Consider the following 15101-nt stretch of genomic DNA (forward strand, 5'->3'; position numbering starts at 1 on the left):
CCATCACCTGGACACAAATGTGGAACTCTTCTAGGACCCCAGCCAGCTTCCTCATGTGTATCCCCAAGATCAATAACAAAGGCCCCTCCGAAGTAAAACTCTTCTGACTTCTACAGTCAGAGCTCACTTTTGCCTGTTCTTGAACTCACCTAGGTGGAATTATGTATTTTTTGTGTCTTTTAGTCAACATTGTTATGAGATTCATCTATGCTATGTATAGTAGTGGTCCATTCCTCTTCAAAAAATTCATTATGTATTTTTCCATTGTATGAATATTGCCTCTGCATATTTATCTCTTCCTGTTGATGGACATTTGGGTTGTTTCCAGTTTGGGGCTGTAAGGAATAGTAATGCTCTCTTGGTCAGTTATATATATGGTAATCATTTTCTCTAAGGCTGTGTCCTTGCATTTTTACTTCCTAATATGTCTTTTGATGAAAAAGTTATTAATTTTAATGATCTATATGTGTGATTTTTTCTTTATGATTACTGCATTGTATACTCTGCTAAAGAAGTCTTGCTTACCCCAAGGACACGAAGATTTTTTCTTTTGTTTTCTTCTAGAATTTTTGTTGTTGTTGCTTTACATTTCAGGTTTAGGTCTATAATCACTTTCAACTGAATTTTTTGCCATGACATGAGATAGAGGGAAGATGTATGTTTTTCCACAAGGATATGTAATTGACCCAGCAACACTGGTTGGAAAGACCATTCCCCCCCACCCTCACTGAATTTTAGTAACACAATCCATCGACCATATTAGCAGGGTCTAATCTTTTCTGTTCATTGGTCTATTTGTTCATCCTTATACAAATCAAATGATCCTAATTTTTATATCTTTACAGTGAGTTTCAATATCTGATAATATAAGCCCTCCTACTCTTCTTTTCCTTTTTTTGATTTTTTTTAATTGGAGGATAATTGCTTCAAAATATTGTGTTGGTTTCTGCCATACATCAATATGACTAAGCCACAGGTATACCTGCATCCCCTTCCCCCTGAAACCCCTCTCATCTCCCTCTCCATCCCAGCCCTCTAGGTTGTCACAGAGAACTGAGTTGAACTCCCTGTGTCACACTGCAAATTCCCATTTGCTATCTATTTTAAGAAGATATACAGATAGCCAACAAACACATGAAAAGATGCTCAGTTCAGTTCCATACAGTCACTCTGTTGTGTCCAACTCTTTGCAACACCATGGACTGTAGCACGCCAGGCTTCCCTGTCCATCACCAACTCCTGGAGCTTGCTCAAATTCATGTCCATCAAGGAGTCAGTGATGCCATCCAAATCTCATCCTCTGTCGTCCCCTTCTCCTCCTGCTTTCAATCTTTCCCAGCATCAAAGTCTTTTCCAATGAGTCAGTTCTTTGCATCCGGTGGCCAAAGTATTACTTATTATTTGAGAAATGCAAATCAAAAGTACAATGAGGTGTCACCTCACACTGGTCAGAATGGCTATCATTTTAAACATCTACAATCAATAAATGCTGGAGAGGATGTGGAGGAAAGGGAAACTTCTTCAACTGTTGCTGGGAATGTAAGTTGATACAGCCACTGTGGAGAACAGTATGGAGATTCTTTTCATTTTTTTTTTTTTTTGATTGTTTACAGCTATTTTATGTTCTTTGCATTTCCAAGTAAATTTTGAATCAACTTGTCAATTTCCACAACACAACTCAGAAAATTATTATTGTCACTGCATTGATTCTATAGGTCATTTTGGGACAAACTGACATCTTAGTAACATTGAATCTTTCAATGAATATGGTGTGTTGCTCCACTTATTTGGCTCTTCTTCAATGTCTCTTGACACTGTTTTGTAGTTTCCAGTGTAGAGGTCCTACACCTATTTCATTAGATTTTCTTATTTTTTGTTATTATAAATGACATTGCTAACATTTCATTTCCTAACTGTTGCTAATATGTAGACATACAATTTTAAAAACATTGTTCTTGAATCCAGTGACCTTTCTAAATTCTCTTATTAACTCTAGTTTTCTATAGATCCGTCTTTATGTATACAATGATGTCATCTGCAAATGTTGGTTGTATTTCTTCTCTTCCAAATTTTTAATATTTTGTAATTTCACATACATGTCTTATGGAACTGCCTAGATTTCCAATATAATGTTGCATAGAAATAGTGGGCAATCTTTCCTGTTTGTTGACTAAGAGGAAAGCATTCGATAATTTATCATTAAACATGACATTAGCTGTAGGTGTTTTGTGGATTTCTATTACTGGATTAAGAATGTTTCCCTCTTCCCAGTTTTCTGAGTCTTTTTAAATCATAAACAAGGGTGGCATTTTAGCAAATGTTTTACATTTACATCTGGGATGATAATGGTTTTCCTCTTTTACTTGGTCAATATAATGAATTGCATCATTTTTTTATTTTTAAATCAACTCATGAAACAAACCAACTTTGGTCAGGATAAACCTTTTATCTTGGATTTGCTTTGCATTTTTGCTTAAGATCTTGTATTTCTATTTTGTGTAGTTTCTGGAAATGTTGTGTGCATGATGGTTGTTCAGGAGTGGCCAGATACATAAACTTCTGGTTGTGCCGGGTCAGACTCTGGGTCAGTGCTGGGAAGGCTTCATCTAGGAGTGGCTTCCACATTCTCATCTACTCTAAACCAGCTTCTCCTGTCACTCTGCAAGGGGCATTCAGCATAGAGACCACTTTAATCTTCCGTTCCGTTCCGTTCAGTCGCTCAGTCGTGTCCGACTCTCCGCGACCCCATGAATCACAGCACGCCAGGCCTCCCTGTCCATCACCAACTCCCGGAGTACACTCAAACTCATGTCCACAGAGTCGGTGATGCCATCCAGCCATCTCATTCTCCGTTGTCCCCTTCTCCTCCCTCCCCCAACTTTTCCCAGCATCAGAGTCTTTTCCAGTGAGTCAACTCGTCGCATGAGGTGGCCAAAGTATTGCAGTTTCAGCTTTAGCATCAGTCCCTCCAATGAACATCTTAGGACAGTCAAAATGTGCTCACACCCGGCTGATCAAAATAGCACTGCTGTTGTTCGGTTGCTAACTCATGTCCAACTCATTGTGACTCCATGGACTGCAGCATGCCAGGCTTCCCTGTCCTTCACCATCTCCACGAGTTAAACTCATGTCCATTGAGTCGGTGATGCCATCCAACCATCTCATCCTCTGTCATCCCCTTCTTGTCCTGCCCTCAATCTTTCCCAGCATCAGGGTCCTTTTCCAGTGAGTCAGCTCTTGGCATCAGGAGCTTCAGCTTCAGCATCAGTCCTTCCATGAATATTCAAGGTTTATTTCCTTTAGGATTGACTGGTTTGATCTCCTTGCTGTCCAAGGGACTCTCAAGAATCTTCTCCAGCACCACAGAACAGCTCTGGGGTAATTCCAATCCTAGCAGACCAGTGGCATCTTGGAGCTAGCTCATACTAGCCTGCAATAGCTGATGGTTAAAATTTCAGAAGTTTTGAAAGCTGGTTATTGATTACAACATTATTAAAAATTCAATCATATAAACTTGCAATTTGAAAAATTAAATTAAAAACAAAGGTAATAAAAACTCTAAACTTATCACTTTTAATTATATTACTATCAACCTTGCCCTGCTTCCCAAGAGGCGCTAGTGGTAAAGAATCTGCCTGCCAATGCAGGAGATATGGATTTGATCCCCAGGTTGGAAAGATCTCCTGGAGAAGGAAATGGCAACCCAATCCAGTATTCTTGACTGGGAAATCCCATGGGCAGAGGAGCCTGGCAGGCTACAGTCCATGGGGTCACAGAGTTGGACATGACTGAGTATGCATGCTCAAGCATGTATCTTTGCCCTATGGGTAACTGACATTTAGGTATCTATATGGCAGAAATAATATTTAATGGTTGGCCACTGATCATCTTTTCCCAACTCTGCATTTAGGGACATCATACTGGAGTTTGAAATTGGCTGTGGTGGGAGTATTTATACTATGGAAAACAGCAAACACTTCAAATCAGGCTTTTACATTTTTCTCCAGAGAGCTAGTTGTTAGACATCTGTAAAGTGTTAGTCACTCAGTGGTGTCCAACTCTTTGTGACCCCGTGGACTTTAGCCACCAGGCTCCTCTGTCCATGGAATTCTCCAGGCAAAACTAATGGAGTGGGTTGCCATTTCTTTCTCCACAGACATCTGCAAACACATGGCTATAGCAACTTCTGCATCTGCTCCCTATGTCTCTTCCCTGTTTGACACCATCACCAGTTTACTTGTTTGTATTCCTTTCCTACTAGATGATAAATTGCATAAGGGTGGAGATTTTTATTCATTTTCTTCACTGTGGTTTCCTCAGCACCACCAGCAGGGCCCGGCACATGGCAGGCCCTAATACATATTTTTCTAATGGATGAATGGACGGATGGCGAGTGTCCTCACCTTCCCCCACCTAACTCCGGCATGCACCCAGTCATCAAGCCCATGGAAATGGGCTTTTTGAATCAGCTTTCTCTTCCCAAACCCCTATTCCCAAGGTCTTCATTCAGGCCTTCCTGGTTCTTGGGACCAACAGACTTTCTCTTGATTTCCCCACCTCTACTTTTGACTGCTTGCTAAGCCCCTTTCCACAGACACTCCAGGAAGGCTGTACAAAAGCATAAATTAAGTATCTTTTCTGCCTCATGCCTGCCTTGGCTCCTGCAACAGCATTTAAGAAATCTAGTCCAGGCCCTGCACCTGCTGCTTCCTGTTAAACGGTTGCGTTATACTTGGGAAAAATACAATTTTGATGGTAGCCTAAGGCTCCTTGGAGATGCTTCAGCTGCTTAGCATTTGATGTTCAGGTGGGAGAGGCACGGAGCGGGAGGGGGGCTTTGCAAGCACCCCAAACACATATATTTGGAACAAACTGGCTTTTATCTATTTCACTAAACTTTTGGATCTTTGCAATTTTGCTTGAAAAAAGAATTTTTCAGATCTATAGGATCAAGTCTGTGGAATGTGCTCTTGATTCACATATATCCACATTCTTCTTTCTCCTCCCTGCTCTGAAGGACCTCTATGGACAAGACCAATCAGATCTCCTTGTTTGCGGTGCTCCTCAGGGCTGCAGCCTGTGGGCAGACACTAATGGAGACGGGAGGAGGGACAAGAGATGGGTCGGAGTGTTAACGCCCTTGCTCTATCCCTGCCAGACTGTGGTTGGCACAGAGGATTCCTTCATCTAAGGCCATAGCTCCTATTGGCTGGCTCTCTTATAGTTACAGATCCCCGCCTTTCCAGTTACTGTTTCCTCTCTGAGCCACCCAGACTGAGTGACATAACAATCTCCCCCACCCACCCGTGCGAGCCCAGGGTGCTTCACTCTCAATGGTTGGCTTCCCGAGCCCTGCCCCACCTCTGTATGATGCCTTTCTATCAACTCTCTTCATCCTCCCTTTAAAAAAAAAAAAATTATTTTCGGCTGTGTTGGGTCTTCGTTGCTTTGCGGGGCCTTTCTCTGGTTGCGGTGAGCGGGCTCTTTGCTTTGTCATGATGCACAGGCTTCTCGCTGCGGCGGCTTCCCTGTGCAGCACAGGCTCTAGAGGACCCGGGCTTCAGCCGCTGCTGCTCCCAGACTCTAGAACTCGGGCTCAGTAGATGTGGTGTGTGAGTTTAGTTGCTCTGTGGCATGTGGAATCCTCCCTGACCCAGGATTGAAACAGTGTCCCCATCATTGGCAGGCGGATTCTCAGCACTGGACCACCAGGGAAGTCCCAGCTTCCTTTTGGAGTGTGTTGACCGTGTCCTCCTGGAACTCCGACCCCTTCAAAGCCCTTATTCCTGAGTGCGGCGGCTTACGAGCCTTCATCCTTACTGCCCCCTGCCCCCTGCTCCCCGCTCAGCTCATCCTCCATCACCTGGCCGCTCCCTATCACACTCTGAGCCCTTTCCCACCTCCATGCACTGCTTCTGCTGGGCCTTCTCTCCTCGGGGCCCCTTGCTCACACCATCAGCAGGTACTGGGCTTTGCATACACCCATTTGCATCTCAGTCTCTCTGCTGGGGTGTGGCGGGTGCCCCTGGATGGCAGGAGCAAGACACCCCTTGGGTGTGGCACATGGCCTGACAGAGCCATTTGTTGACTCAAAGTGATGATTGAATGGCGACTCTTTCCTTTAAATGCCATCCCTGTGCAGCAAATCATCCACACATTATCCCTGTTGAATGGAAAATCCCCCAGGCATAGAAGGAGTGTATCCGAGGCCTCTGTGCTGGTTGGAAGAAAAAGGACTCATGTACCTGAATCCCCCGACATGGGCTGGTGGGCGGGGCGCTCAGCAACTCCAGGATTCCTCATACAAAAGAGTCCTATTTACTGGGTAGAAAAAACAAGTGAAGACACTGTCACCACACCAGAGTTGGCTTGTCACTGGCTTATTCACTCCCAAATCCATCAAGAAAGTGGAGGGAGCACCACTGTTACTGGCCAAACGTGTCATCTTGTGTAAGAAGCAAGGTTTCTAAATATTAGGAAACACACTGTTCTTACAGCCAGGTCTCACTATCTCAAATTCTTCCATTCAAAACCAAACCATCTTTAGTCTGTCCCATACTAGTTATTCTTCGGTTATTCTGACAGGTCATGACAGCACTCTCTGAGAAATTCTCCACATACCTTGGGCCCCCACAGAACAGGGAGGGTAAGTAGGGCTGGAATCAATCCGTCACGAACTGTGCAGCACTAAAGGAAGGGAAAAGGAGAAGGACTCCCTGGCTTTGGACTGAATCACATTGGTGACAAGCGCCATTCAAAATATTCCCCTCTAGGAGAATGCTGGGTGGGCTGGGTCAGTTTTTTTCTCTTCTATAACACACAGTTGGCCCTTTGTATTCAGGAGTTCTGCAGCCTGCAAGTCCACCAACCAGATCCACGTGCAGCTGGTTGAATCTGCTCACGTGGAACCGCAAATCGGAGGGCTGACCTCACTGCACCATCTTATACCATAAGGAACTTGAGCATCTGAGGAGTTTGGTATCTCTGGGGAATCCTGGAACAAATCCCTCATGGATACCGAGGGAAGACTGTACACGCTAACTAACCTCTTCACTGAGATGATGGACTCAAGCACCTCATCCAGGTGGGCTCAACCCTGCCTGCACACTGGACTCAGCTGGAGAGCTTTAAAAACTACCAAGGCTAAGACACCACCCCCAGAGGTCCTGATTTAATTGGTCTGGGGAAGGACCTGGGTCCTGGGACTTTTTACAGTATTCCTCAAGGGATTCTAACAGGCAACCAGGCTTGTATAATCATATAATGCAGCTCATTAACAGGAGGACCCAAGGAATCGGTCCTCAAGGAATTCACTGTCTAACCAGAGATGCTCAGGGCATCTCTGGTGTCTGGGCAGAGATCCTTGATGCCTGTGAGCTCTTTGGACATCAGTGGCTAAGCATGTGAGATATTTCAAAGTCAAATCCAGAACCAGCAGACGCCCTTTGTGAAGCCTCCCTTGGTTTGATTGTGCGTGTGTGTGTGCGTGATGTATGTCCTGGGGATAGTCCAGAGAGGCGAATGCAGATGCCTTGACCCCGACTCAGACAGTTAACGCCCAGGAGGGAGGTTGGCAGTGAGAGGTCCCCTGTGTCTTGGGAGGGGTGGATCACAGAACAGGGGCCCCTTCTCAAGGGGCGGTCACTACTCAGCCTCTGCCAGCATCACCAGCAAGGAATGTAGGTTTGGTCTTACCACACCTCCCTAATTTTTAAGAGGTCAGAAATCTGGATTTTCTGTTCAATTACTTGATTTTTTTTCTGAGTTGGGCTCAATTTCAGTAAATCACACACATACTCGAAGTAGGATGACAAAACCCATCTGCAGACTGGGATGGGACCCAGGCCCCCAGAACTAGAGGGAACAGTAGACCAACTCTCTGTGTTTTAGATTAAAAGTGGAGATTTTCTCTCCTCACTGTGGACCAGGGGAGTAATGTGCAGGCTCTTTTGCCCCTTTGCTGAGGCACAGGTGTGACTTATGTTGAATCGAGGTTCCGGGGAGTGGGTAGAACTGTCCTGGCACAGATCAATTGCCATGTGACTCTGCAACCTGCTGCCTGTGACATTGTGAGGTGATATAACCATTGTTTCTTGGTGAGAGAAAGCCCCCCACTAAAGTAGCCAACTGCTGCCATGAATGATGGGAAGAAAGTAAGGGAAGGAGGGGTGGCTCCAGAAATTGGGAATGTGGCACTGGGGGTAAAGAAAGAATGGTGGGACTGATGGGAGGGCACTCGGCAGGGCTCGGGTCTGTGGGGAACCCGGCCCACCATATGCTATTTTGCAGATAATTAAAAAGTGATTAGCAGGACTTTTGAGTATGTGCGTCCGTCAGGAACCTCAGAGAACGTGCCAGCGGTGAGAGGGCCGGGGGCTGGGTGATGATGGACGCTGGCCCTGGGTGGTGAGGAGGTGCCCAGGGTGTCCACCAGGGAAAGGCTCTCAGAGTGTGTGTGTGTGTGTGTGTGTGTGTGTGTTGGTTGGTCAGTCACTAAGTCATGTGCAACTCTTGCGACCCCATGGACAGTAGCCCACCAGGTTCCTCTGTCCATGGATTTCCCAGGCAAGAATAATGGAGTGGGTTACCATTTCCTTCTCCAGGAGATATTCCTGACCCAGGGATCGAATGGGCATCTCCTGCTTGGCAGGCACATTCTTTACTACTAAGCCACCAGAGAAGTCCGAGTGTGTGTGTAGGAGGTAGCCTGGACGTGTGTTGCACGTACGCAGGCGCTCTGAATGGGAACCTGGGGCAGAGAACAGAACAGGGGCTCCCGACCTCAGCTCAGCTCACAGCGGGGCAGAACCTCCTGCTTGGAGCAGAATGGGGCTGCCGGAAGTTCCCCTCATCGGAGGGGCCCCACCTCCCACTCCCTATCACTTGTTTGGCTCCCTTGTGTTTTTCCAGAACTCGGCATCTCTCCAGAGGCCTTCCTTGGTTGCCCTCAGCAATGGGATCCCACTGCTCCCCACTCTGGTGCCCTTGGCCCAGCTCATCTTTTCCCTCTGATGTCATCTCACAGTTGTTTTGCTTTTGCGTCATCACCTTTTCCTTAAAATGTGAGCTCCATCAGACAGCCCACACCTCCCTCCTATCCCCAGGCAGTGCTGGGTGCATGCAAATGCCCAACAATGCCTGCAGAATGGTCAGGGAGTCAGAGGCGTGAGTTTCCAGAGGATCCAGGAATTCCTCCCTGCTACTCGCCTGCCTTCCCTCCCCGGATTCTCCTTGCAGTTTCCATGGGCACCCTAACTGTAGATGGGACTCCCTCTACCCCTCACCAGGCCTTTGCTGAGTCCATGTGTTTGGTCCCAGCGCTGTGTGGGAAGGAGCAGGCCCAGGCCCTACTATTTCAAGGCTCATGGACCGAAAGCAAATGAGGTCACAGGGCAGAGAGGGGCTCCAGTTCACGTGCTTGGGCAGGGGTCCTAGGTGTCAGGAGAGGCATCGCCAGCCCAGGAGACAAGGAACTGATTCTCAGAGCAGGTAGACTTTGGTGGGTGGGTTTAGCAGGGCTTTGTGTAAGAGAGTGGCTCAGAGCTCTTTGGGGAGGGTGATCCTGGAGAACGTGATGTGGGGGCTGGGAGAGCACTGCTGAGGGAAAGGAATTACATGAGCAGGATAGTCGAGCTGGAAAGCTGGTGCTGAAACTGGGAACTTATGAGTTGAGAAAAGGGTCCTTATCCTCCGGTAACCTGGTCCAGCCCATATATTGTGTAGAGAAGGGGGTGACTTATCCAAGGTCACATCATATATAAATCTGGATTCAAACCCAGGCTTCTGACCCCAAAGCCGGAGGCAGAGCCCGCCTTCTACAACCCAGACCTGCCTGAGACTGAGTCTTGGCCTGGGGTCAGAGTGGTGGAGGACACGGCCCCTGGGGATGGGTGCAGCATGTCTGGTTCTTTTGGTCTGTCCTCACCAGGGTTGTCTTCCCTAAAGAAACAGGTGTGGAGTGCCTCTTCCAGGAAGCCCTCCCTTCAGGTTCTATCTGCCCCAGTCCCTTCAAGAGCTCCCTCTTCCTTCATTAGGCTGTGCCATGAATGACTCCATTGGGGATGGATAGATCTGCTTGAGCTCACGGTCCTCAGAGGCTGGCAGAGTGCGTGTTGATGGTCTGTACTGCTGAATGGATACTGTACCAGTCCTGGCCTAGACCCCAGCCTGAACTGGCTCCTGACTTCCTTCCAACTCTGAGCCTGGTTGACCCACACACTCACCCTTTGGCAATCTGCACTGCTCCTTGTTGATGGCATGTCCTGCCAAAGTTGCATCCAACCCCACTTTTGGGTCACTTTGAAACTGTTGGCCCTTCGGGTTTATCCTGCTCCACCCTGTGCTCCCTGAAGAGCCATCCCATGGATATCACAGCGCTGGCATCCATAATTTGGCCTGTTTTTCCACCATGGTAGTTAGCCTTACATGGCCCCCAGTCCCAGGCTCATTCTCTTGGCTGGGGCAGGCCTTTGTAAAATGCCTAGAGTCTGGGCTCACATGGGGACAACCAGACAGAAGAGATGGGACGTGCCTGGAGACGTAAGCACAGGCCTGCCTTCTCAGGGTTTGGCAGCTAGGCTGACAGAAGTCACTCTCCCAGCCCCTCCCCAAAGAGCAGTGAATAAACAGCTGAAGGACTGAACGACAGACTTTATTAGAAACGCTCTTCATTCATCAGTCAATTCACATTAAGGTGGCAGGAGGCAGTGCCGTCTGGGGCTCTGGTGTCCCACAGTTGTGACAATTTCCAGTTAAAAATCGGTCTGGGCAGGGAGTGTTGGAAACACAAGAGATGCCCTGTGGTGGCGGCGGTGGCGGCAGCATGGGTCCCCAGGGAGGACAGGCCAGGCCGGTGAAGAAGGTGCCCCATGCCCACCCTTCCACTTACAAGGCTTCCCCGTGGCCCCAAGCTGATAAATACACAGCACGTCACACACGCACGCGCACACACACAGACACACACACGTGAAACAAGCAAACTCGCGAGAGTCTCCTCAAGTGAAAAAATAATTCGGTCAAATAAAGCTTTGTGGCAGCCAGGCTGCATCCTGAATGGACAGTTGCCTGGAGACCCTCAGCCCCCCGGGAAGGCTCCCCAGCCAAGGACATCACCCCCTCCGGTGTCACAAGGCCCCCAAGCCCCCCATTAGCACCTGTGGACTAAGTACTGCCCTCACCACACTCCTCTTTTAAAATGCATCGCTACTTAAAATAACAACAATAAAGGAGACACTCATTCCCTGGGGTGAATTTGTCAGACTCAGCTTCCCTGAAGAGAGGTGCCCGGAGCATCCAGAGACTGGGGGTCAGGGTGGGGAAGGGGAGCGCATGAGCGGGGAGGTAAACAACATTCAGAGAGGTAAGCTGGGACGAGTCTCAACACTGCTTTGTCCGCTCGCCAATTCCACAGCTGGGCATCCCTGGGTCACAAGTCTTTCAAAGGGGCAGAGAGTCCTAAAGTGTCCTGACAATCCTGCTGCTCTGGGAGGGCCGGGGGCACAAAGGGCACGCATCAAGCTGCTTTCACCATTCATTATTCAGAGGCAAAGTTCTCCCCAGAGCAGGCCAATTTTCCCCTGGCCCTGTCTGCAGTGGGGCCACAACACAAAGTCTCCTGCCCAAATGTTTTATTCATTCTCTTGAATAAGGAAACAGGTTCGCGGATCAATATCGGTGGCCGCTGTGTCCTGCTCAGCGGGGCAGGATCTCCAACCCGGCGCAGGCTCCGGGCTCTTCCTGGCTTCCAAAGAGGTGTCTGACTTGGGAGGGTGGGTTCCAAGGCAGCAAATCCTTTTGGCAACAGACACTGTGTTTTCAAACTGGGGACGACGTCCTGGCCTTTCAAAGAACTGAATGTCCCGGCGAACCAGGGTGGGGAGGGAGACTCCTTCCTGATGTACTGTGTGACCGAGAAGGGACAGGCCCAGGCTGTGGGTGCCCCCGCTGCCCCCGGCTCACTGGTACTGCAGATAGTTCTTGAGAGACTGAGGCAGGGGCAGGGAGCTGATGTCCTGCAGGCGCTGGCGGCCCAGGGCCAGGCGGATGCATCTCCGGCACAGGTCCATCAGCGGCAGGGGCTCGGCTGCAAGGAGAGGGAGGAGGGTTAGAGCCTGTCCTCACATCTCTCCCATCCACCCCACGCACAGTCCCGGATGCCTACCCCCGGGGCTGCCCTTCAGCACCCTGAGCTCCTCTGAAAAGCTTTCTCTGGTCATATTAGGGGAAACTGAAGGCTTAGAGCAGTGTTTTTCAAACTGTGGGTGCAACAGACTAAAGACCCATGAAATCAATTCATTGGGTGGTGACCAGCCATAAAGAAAAGAAAGGGAAAGAAAAGAAAAAAACAGAGAGGCATGCCCACAGTAAGGGGTGAATACTGTTCCATGAAAGCTCTCTTTCCGAGGTAGGTGTTCATTGTGTCTCAATGCGAAAAATACTCCTCATTGCAGGTCATGATAAAAGTGAGAGCAGCTGACCTAGGGTGTATCCTCTTAGAAACAGGTGGGGCGGGGGCTATTTGGAATGTCTTTAAACCCGCAAACTTCTCCTCATAATCTCCTTTGATAGTCAGTGGAAGAATGCATTTTCTTCTAATGTCTGTTTCTGGAAAAAATTCATGAACTAAAAGTCATCCACTGTGGAACCTCTGGACATAGGACCAAGCTTTAACTAGGTTTATTGCAGACACACTTGCTGCTGCTAAGTCACTTCAGTCGTGTCCAACTCTGTGTGACCCCATAGACGGCAGCCCACCAGGCTCCCCCGTCCCTGGGATTCTCCAGGCAAGAACACTGGAGTGGGTTGCCATTTCCTTCTCCAATGTGTGAATGAAGCTCTTATTCTCTTCCAGGCCCTCTGACTGGACTCTGGGGATACCGAGAGTCCAGTACAGAGAGCTCTAAGCCAAGGAAAAAGACAGCCCTGAAAGTGGAGGCAGGCTTGACGTCTGGAGGTTTAAATACATGAATAACTGTAGTAGAGTGTGACATATGCAGTAATTGTTACATGTACAAGGACAGAAGCCAGGACATTGTTTGAAAAGCTTTAAAGGGAGGATACCTGAAATGGGGTTTTGAAGGGTGAATAGGAGTTTTATGTGATGTGAGTTGGGACATGTTCTAGGCAGAGAGAACAGGTAAAAGCATAGAGGAATAAGATAGGACAGGCTGGGAGGTCTGAAGAGAGGGGAATGGTGCTACTCAGCTGGATCAGGGATGAAGAGGATGCTGTCATTTGCTGTCTCATGTGGCTTGTGCAGCCCTAGTTTTCCCAAGCCCACAGGAACATGCTAGAGGCCTGCAGCTGCATCTTAGCACTTTTTTTCGGTCAATAGAACATGTGATGTTTAAAAAGCATTCTATAACATGCTAAGATACAATAAAACTGTAAGTGGTAAGCACTAACACAAGAGCTGTGACAGGAATAATATCACAAGGGAATGGAAAGAATGGGGGAATGTTGAGAGTTATAGGAATTTTCATTTATTGGAGTTGCAGAGTTAATGAGAAGAACCCTTAAAATCAAAGCCAGACTTGACTGCTTCATTGGGAGCCACACACAAGAGCATACCTAGCCGTCCTTCACGTGGGGCAAGGCTGCCTGGTGGCATATCTGGGTGGAGTGTTGGTGGTTTTAAATGCTCTCACCTCTGTATCCTCTTTCGATCCTCATACAAACTCTTGAGGCTGACCAGGGAGGCCCAGACATCCCTTCTTTCCCAGGCCTAGAAAGCAGATCACTCACCCAGAGTTTTGTGGTCACACGGTCAACATGCTTAGGCCAACACCTGACACCCACCTCGAGATGTCCTTATCTCTACCCTAGCAACACCCCTGCACCCAGCTCTCCTCCCCCTTTTCCCACCTGGTTCTCATCCAAGCTTTGCACGCTCCCCAGAATTAGGCCTCTGTGGACCCCTTTCCCTGCCTCTCCACCTGAACTGTCCCATCTTTGACCTCTTGACCTTCCCATGATCTTTTAGTTCCTGTAGAACCAGTGCTTGCAGCCTGTGCCACTGGACATTAGGGAGAAAAAAACCTTAAGTCCTTATTTAATGAGAAATTGCTACTTACTTACCAGGCAACATGAGAGATGAAATACAGTTGTAGCTACTGTTTACTGAAGGTGTGTTATGTGGCCAGGTGCTGTGCTAAGCTCTTTATCTGTCCCAACTCATGTGCTCTTTAGACTTCCCTGGTGGCTCAGAGAGGAAAGAATCTGCCTGCAATGCAGGAGACCTGGGTTCGATCTCTGGGTTGCGAAGATACCCTGTAGAAGGGAATGGCAATCCACTCCAGTATTCTTGCCTGGAGAAATCCATGGATGGAGGAGCCAATAGTTCATGGGGTCATAAAGAGTCAGACACAACTGTACCCACTCACGTGGGAATTGGGTAGGAGCTATTATCATCCCCATTTTAAGGAGGAATAAATAGAAATACAGAGCAGGTAAGTTACTTGTCCAAAGACACACAGCTGGTAAATGGCAAAGCAGGGAGTTGGACTCAGGCAGCTAGAAACTGAAAACTGTCTAATCTCTTAGCCACATTTATTGAGCTTCTATTCTGTCCCTTTGCTATGTTAGGTTTATTTCATTTAGAGTTGATGCCATCCACTTCAGAAAAAAAGGATACTAAGGCTCACAAGCTGGAATCAAGATTGCTGGGAGAAATATCAATAACCAAGTGAAGAGGAACTAAAAAGCCTCTTGATGAAAGTGAAAGAGGAGAGTGAAAAGGTTGGCTTAAAGCTCAACATTCAGAAAACGAAGATCATGGCATCTGGTCCCATCAAGACGGGAAAACAGTGGAAACAGTGTCAGACTTTATTTTGGGGGGCTCCAAAATCACTGCGGATGCTGATTGCAGCCATGATACTAAAAGATGCTTACTCCTTGGAAGGAAAGTTATGACCAACCTAGATAGCATATTAAAAAGCAGAGACATTACTTTGCCAACAAAGGTCTGTCTAGTCAAGGCTATGGTTTTTCCAGTGGTCATGTGTGGATGTGAGAGTTGGACTGTGAAGAAAGCTGATCGCCGAAGAATTGATGCTTTTGAACTGTGGTATTGGAGAAGACTCTTGAGAGTCCCTTGGACTGCA

At 47.8% G+C, this 15101-nt stretch overlaps 1 protein-coding gene across 1 annotated transcript in view; it reads right to left on the reverse strand.

Moving 5' to 3' along the window:
- Positions 1–10701: 10701 nt before the first annotated feature.
- SPSB4 (splA/ryanodine receptor domain and SOCS box containing 4) overlaps positions 10702–15101 on the reverse strand; it is a 72259-nt gene continuing 67859 nt past the window's right edge. The window contains exon 2 of the mRNA XM_055412775.2: positions 10702–12082. Coding sequence (XP_055268750.1) covers positions 11955–12082 — 128 coding nt within the window. The 3' untranslated portion in view covers positions 10702–11954. The remainder of the gene's footprint in view (positions 12083–15101) is intronic.

The sequence above is a fragment of the Moschus berezovskii genome, chromosome 1 (assembly GCF_049115385.1).
Source record: "Moschus berezovskii isolate FMDL1 chromosome 1, NW_MosBer_1.0, whole genome shotgun sequence".
NCBI lineage: Eukaryota > Metazoa > Chordata > Mammalia > Artiodactyla > Moschidae > Moschus > Moschus berezovskii.